At 35.0% G+C, this 6,212-nt stretch overlaps 1 protein-coding gene across 1 annotated transcript; it reads right to left on the reverse strand.

Annotated features, from left to right (window-relative positions):
- Positions 1-3,977: 3,977 nt before the first annotated feature.
- On the reverse strand, positions 3,978-5,934 carry LOC143559547 (uncharacterized). The gene is made up of 6 exons (XM_077048084.1): positions 5,850-5,934; positions 5,647-5,742; positions 5,309-5,578; positions 4,671-4,889; positions 4,385-4,579; positions 3,978-4,301 (listed from the first exon to the last, which is right to left on the reverse strand). Exons 4-6 carry the CDS (start codon positions 4,830-4,832, stop codon positions 3,978-3,980), a joined length of 681 nt encoding a protein of 226 aa, XP_076904199.1. The 5' UTR covers positions 4,833-4,889; positions 5,309-5,578; positions 5,647-5,742; positions 5,850-5,934.
- Positions 5,935-6,212: the final 278 nt, after the last annotated feature.

Genomic DNA, 6,212 nt, shown 5'->3' on the forward strand with positions numbered 1-6,212 from the left:
CTCTAACGTTAAACCTACCCAAGCATCATATGATAACGTATTCAAATTTTTAAAATTTTATATTATAATATTTTCACATTCATACAAAAAATTGAGGCTCGAGTATGACCGACCTTTCATTACTTATTTTCCACGTACAAAACGCATCACCCACTAAAAATCATATCTATTCGTTATCCATTTATCAAATTGCCCTTTCATTTTCAAGGATGAGCCTACCGACACATCCCAAGTTAAGTGTGTTTTCTTTTATATTATCTCATACTATTAGTAGTTTGAAAATCCAATTTTCGATAATTAGCATCATCTTCCATTTTAATGCAAAAACCATTTGCAAGAGACATTTTTCAAAACTTATATATATATATATATACATATATTAAACTATGACTGAAATATCCTATCTCCACACTTAAATTTTGCATTGTCCTCAATGCAAGGAAAATGACGACTTAAAATAAAAATAAAAAAATAAAGTTGGACTACAAAAACCTAAAAACTTAAAAATAAAAATAAAAACAAAATAAAAAATAAATAAGTTAGATAATGAAAAACACTTAGCTAGTAATATGCGCACGAATTTTGATGGCAAAATCTTCTTCCATGAATGCCCTCCAACTACGAACGTACTCAGCAAACGGTACCTCCTTCTCTCATACACGAACATAAGCGGAAAAATTCTACAAATCATATCCATAAATATATCTTATCAAACTGATTGATATTATGCATTCAATGTATTTCACCAACCCACAAATATATAAAAATAAAACATGGATAATTAGCAACAAATAATAAAAAAAAAGTATACGGCTTAGCTGCTCCATCCTCACACTTATCTTTTTCAATATACTTAACCTGGGGATCCTTCTAGCTCACTCATTCTTTCTTCAAATCTAGGAAACTTAAAAACACAATAAACAAAGAACTACAAAAAAAACCGCGTTAGTGACTTGATGAAGTATACAAACTCCGTGAAACCTCCCCACAATTGAACTTAATCAGGAGTTTTCTCCATGACCTCGACCCTATCTAACACGTTTAATTTCATCCGGTACTTGTTAAACATTAAAATTTTATCGGTGGAACTGAGAAATGTTTTAAAATTCCTTAACGGGTTAGACCACCAAAATTTAAACTTACCTGGCATGAACCAGATGCATGGCATGTATCGAGAAGACTGGTCGTTCTTGAATTTCAATGGCTTCTTCTTTCCTGCAGACCATCTTCTGACTTGCAATCTGGTTCTCAAATGCTATGCTTTTTGCCTTCTCCTGTGGTTTTGATTTTTTTGTGAAATTTATTGTAAGTACCACGGGCCAGTTGTGGTGTTCTTCCTCTACCACCACTTCCATATCTTCTAGTAGGGTTTAGAAAAATGCTAAGTCGCCCTTCGAAACGAACTCACCTCAAGAGTGTGATATGGCTCTGCATTATCAGACTCCTGTGATCCCGGCATGTAAAACCGTGCCCTATAACCATAACCATAACCACCTAGAGCACTCAGACCACTCGAATCCGCCACATCCTGCTGTCGAAGAAAATCAAGCAACCCAATGTTCAACCCATTTGTCATGTGTCTTAGAGTGTCATCTTTCCTCTGTTGATTTTCTCTCATGATCCTCCTCAAATCGTCACACTGCTCGATCATATTTCCCCGCATCTGATCGAAACCTGACTCCATCTGATCATATAATGAATCAAGTGTAGTGTCTCGGGCCGGGTCTCTCTAACCGGAAACTGCATAGTCTGCCTCTCCGAACGATGCAGAGGCCTCTGATAATGTGTAGGAAGTTCGGCTCGAATAGTCGCAACAAATTCAGACTCCGGTGGTGGTTGTACATGTGGACCCGCTTTGATTTCTTCCCAAGCTAACGGGTCATGAAGCTTTAAAATCATTGCATGGCTCAAATCATTAACACCAATGAACTCCACCCCAGTCCCTTTTCTCATGTTTTCCGGTTTAAACATTGTAAACCCCTCCCCCCTCCCCCCCCCCCCCCGAAATTACAAGCAATCACAGTAATATATGAGCCCATATCAAGCCTAGCCCTCTTTTTTACGCCCCTTAGTCTCGCGCGATGAAACGACCACGCCAACACACTCGCCAAATTAACTGGCCTTTTCTCAGCCATAACCAATAACAAAATAAATCTAATCAGTTAATCTTGTTCTCACCCGAACCTTTTCCAATTAGCATGGTCGCTAATTTTATGGATATATCGAAGAATTGGTCTCGAATTTCCGAACTAAACATACTTCCCGAAATGGAGAACTCGCAATCGTCTCCCAAAATGCGGCCAAATGAGTATTAGACAAACTCATCGATTTTAGGTGTCTAAAGTCACCCCTCAGACTCGTATGGAAATTAGGCGACATAACCTCCGCCCTCGTGTAACCACTCGCCATCCCGAAGTCAGCAATAGTCATCTGATATGTATTTTGACCCAAAGTAAACGAAACTGCATCCGAGTGACTAAAATTTCCATCTTTATAATGAAAAGTGTACAAAAACTCCAAAGTCAGCTCTTTATACTTTGGCTTGTTAAGACATAACATAGCTTTGAATTTCGGGCCCAACATTTCTTTAACTCGTTCCCTCTGACCGATAATATCCAATAAGCTCCAATCGATGGTCTTGAAAATAAGCAAATATGAAGAAATAAGATTATCCAACTTGGCATATTCGTCCGAATCTTCTGAAAAGTGAAGTAACAAGCTTTCACGGATATTACAGCTTTTTTCTTTTCGAGATAATAGCTTTGTATTGATAAGTGATAACCTATCTCTTTGGCCCAACAATCTCAACATTAGCTGGCCTGCCATGTGGGTGCGAAACTAGACCTTTTCTACATGTCCTCGCTCCTTGAGACGGCCCCACAACTGACACCCTGAAAACAAAAATAGACAAGCAAACAAACAACATGAGTAAGTACACGTAAAAGTAAAAAAATCTTTTTGTATTTTTTAGACTTTTTTTAAATATACAATTGAAAATAAAATAATATAAAAACTTTGGAAATCCGGGTTATAAAATATTTCAAACCGAACTCGGCCGAATGGACTTTATGTACGAAAGAGCGCCTATATGATCAAATAAAGCTAACGGAAAACCCAAAATCTAAAACAAAGTTAAACTAAATAACCGACACTACAACAAAGACTCAATGTACATTACATCCTCCCGTCACTTTAATTGTCCCATTTAAGCCCAAGTGCCAACCAAACGAACATTGAGTAAAAAACGAGTGGAAAACCAAAAATTTTCAAAATATATAGTTAGTAAACACACTACAAGAAATTTGGGTCTTTAACCACACATAGTATGTGTGGGTAAACCCGTAGTATGTGTTGATAGGGGTCTTTACCTACACATCAATTAAGTGTCATGATGTGTTGCCTCAAGACTGTTGAAAAATATCATTATTACCCACACATCATTTATGTGTAGGTACATTGTATGCTATACCTACACATATATGTGTGGCTAATAATAACATATATGTGTGATTAAACCTATAATAATTTGCTTGTGCAGCAGCTGACGTGGCCGCTGTCGTGGCCGCTAACATGGTCGATGACGTGGCTGAATACGTGGAATTTTATATAACGTGTTCTTGCCACGTGTCATAAATATATATGCAGGTAAAAGTAATATTATGTGTGGGTAAAAGTGATCGATGTGTAGTAGGCATTGATTTGAAAATATATAAAAAAGTAACATAAATGTGTTGGTAAAAATTTGTTTATATGTGATTATTAATCTTTATATGTATAAGTAATAATATCCAAATACATACAAACTAATACAAAATACGCCAATACAAACATATGTGATGAAAATTACCATTCTTAATTAAATATTCTAAAACATCATTGTTCAAAGCATAAAAGTTACTGAAATTGAAGTACTTAAACTACAAAACAATAAATATTCATTAGTCTTTTCAACTTTATCGAAAATACTTAAAAGTAGTTCACTCATCAATATTTTCACCATGCTCTAATATATGACCGTGAGATGTTCCTGATGTGTTTGATGGAGGAGCCATGATATTATGCTCAATCAATGTTTGTTCCATAGTTGCACATTTATCTTTAATTGTTTCAAGTGCATCCACTAATTCCTCATAAGTAAGACGCTTTGACTTCTGAGTAGTACCCATGGTGTTACTACCAATAACTGGATCACGTCCCCACCCATGCAAACGAACGGAACTTCGTCCAAGTATGTTCTCGATAATTGACTTGTCACTCATTGATTCCAAAGAATGCTCGTTTCTTAGCTTCATCATATCCTCCTTTTAACGAAAATATAGTACAATAAATAAACTACTTACCAAATAACGAATACATAGCGGTATAAATGAGCAAGTAAACTTACGTATATTGCAGCAGCATCTGTGGATATCCAACCTTTTTCTGCATCCCAATGCGTAAGCCGCCAAGTCTCGAGCTGACCCGATGGAGAATCTAAATCCAATCCACGCTCGATGTGATAGAGTATCGTACTCTTTGAACCATTTCTTGTATCCAGTTTTCGTTTCCCACGTGCCACAACTTTCTTTTTTGCAGTTTTCTTTAAAGACATACAACAAATAAAACAAAAAATATTAGTCATAATTTAATAATGATTAAGATAATAGGTAAGATTATTGGTCAAACGTTACCAAGTATTTTGTCTCACACCACATATCACAAAGATATTCCCAGTTTTCTTTGCTAACATTAGAAGGGGGTGTGGTCTTTGCCTTTGTTGGATTATCTAATCCTTCAATCTCTTTGAAGTAATCATGTAGCTTAGCTCGGTAACCTCTCCATGCCCTTGCCATGTAGCTATCGATTATTTTGCAAACATTTTAATTCTCCACATCGATATCAAAAAGTGTCTTAGAGCGACAAGTATAATTAAATGGTTAGTAAATGTAGATCTTAAATATATTGTTTCATACGGTAGTTGTTCATATAATTTGATCAACTATATTTCATATATTAAAACTGTTGAATATAGAAATACTAGTATTATATTAATTTTATTAAAAAAAATTAACTAGATTATATATTTTCATAAGCATCTATGAAAAATAAAAGGTGTTGTATCTTTAAGAAAAATTAATAATTATTTTTTAATTATAATTGTTTGTAAACTTAAGATACAAGTTATAGTTTTTGTTTTTAAATCTTTTACTTTCTAGAACGACTCTTAACTTCGTTGAAGAAAAATAAATAATGACACCAATATCCCCACCCAACCAATGGACGTCTCTTCAAGTTTTCATAAAAATCATGCTGAATTATAAAAAGGCACTTACAGTTAATTTGTGGCGTAATGGCAACCTAACTTCATTCGGTACATGCCTCCACTCTTTATATTGTAAGCTACAATTGTAACGCAAAATGTAGCCACACTCGTGCATAAAAGCCGAGTCATTTTCACATATTACTCGCCTTTGAAAATTATACTCCAACGGTAATCTCTTCTTTGATGCTTTCATTACCTTTCGAGCTCCCCTCCCACATGTAATGCCACGTTTTGTCATTGTCATACCAACTTCTTCCTCAGTCTCATAAATCGTGTCTACACAACAGTTAAAGAACATTTACAAGGTTCCCTACAAAAAATATATGTTTCTATGCTTTCCATACCATTAGCAATGTCTTTCTCTGGTCCTTGAGATTGCTCTGCATTAACAACCATGTTTGTTGGATAAGGTTCATGGTTTGAGAGTGAAGGGATTTCCTCTGTTGCATGTAACGTATATTCAGTTAATTTTAAAAAAATACACATGTAGAAACTAGTGTACGCAATAAGGAAAGACAAATTGTTACGTACACACACAATCACATACCAGGACATCGTGCATATTCTCTATGTTGTCCACCTCGGCCACCTCGTCTTCCACCTCGGCCATCTCGACTTGTCATTATACTCTTTGAAAAAAACAAAGAAATGTAAGCATTTTATAAGTCAATAAAAGATACTAAATTTAATAGTGCAAAGATTGTTTCTCAAAAATGAACCAAAAAATAATAAAATAATCACGTAAAATAATCATCCTCATCACTTATACGATTTGGATCGATATATTCATCATCAGTCTCAGAATCAAGAATAAATTTGGTATCTTAAATGAAAAGGCAAGCTTAAAAGATAAGGATATTCTAACAAATTGATTATCATAGTTGACTAGAAACTATAGTGTTTTTTTTAA

This window comes from Bidens hawaiensis, unplaced genomic scaffold, assembly GCF_021521415.1.
Source record: "Bidens hawaiensis isolate Kalapana, Puna unplaced genomic scaffold, B.hawaiensis_p1.1 tig00019932_1, whole genome shotgun sequence".
In the NCBI taxonomy this organism is placed as follows: Eukaryota; Viridiplantae; Streptophyta; class Magnoliopsida; order Asterales; family Asteraceae; genus Bidens; species Bidens hawaiensis.

Bases quoted from the DNA above. Each gene is read 5' to 3' on its own strand.
- LOC143559547 (XM_077048084.1), bottom strand. From the start codon at position 4,832: ATGGCAAGGGCATGGAGAGGTTACCGAGCTAAGCTACATGATTACTTC. The intron at 4,580-4,670 runs GTAACGTTTGAC...ATGTCTTTAAAG, and splicing joins GGTGTGAGACAAAATACTTG to AAAACTGCAAAAAAGAAAGT. The intron at 4,302-4,384 runs GTAAGTTTACTT...TTTCGTTAAAAG, and splicing joins CAGATGCTGCTGCAATATAC to GAGGATATGATGAAGCTAAG.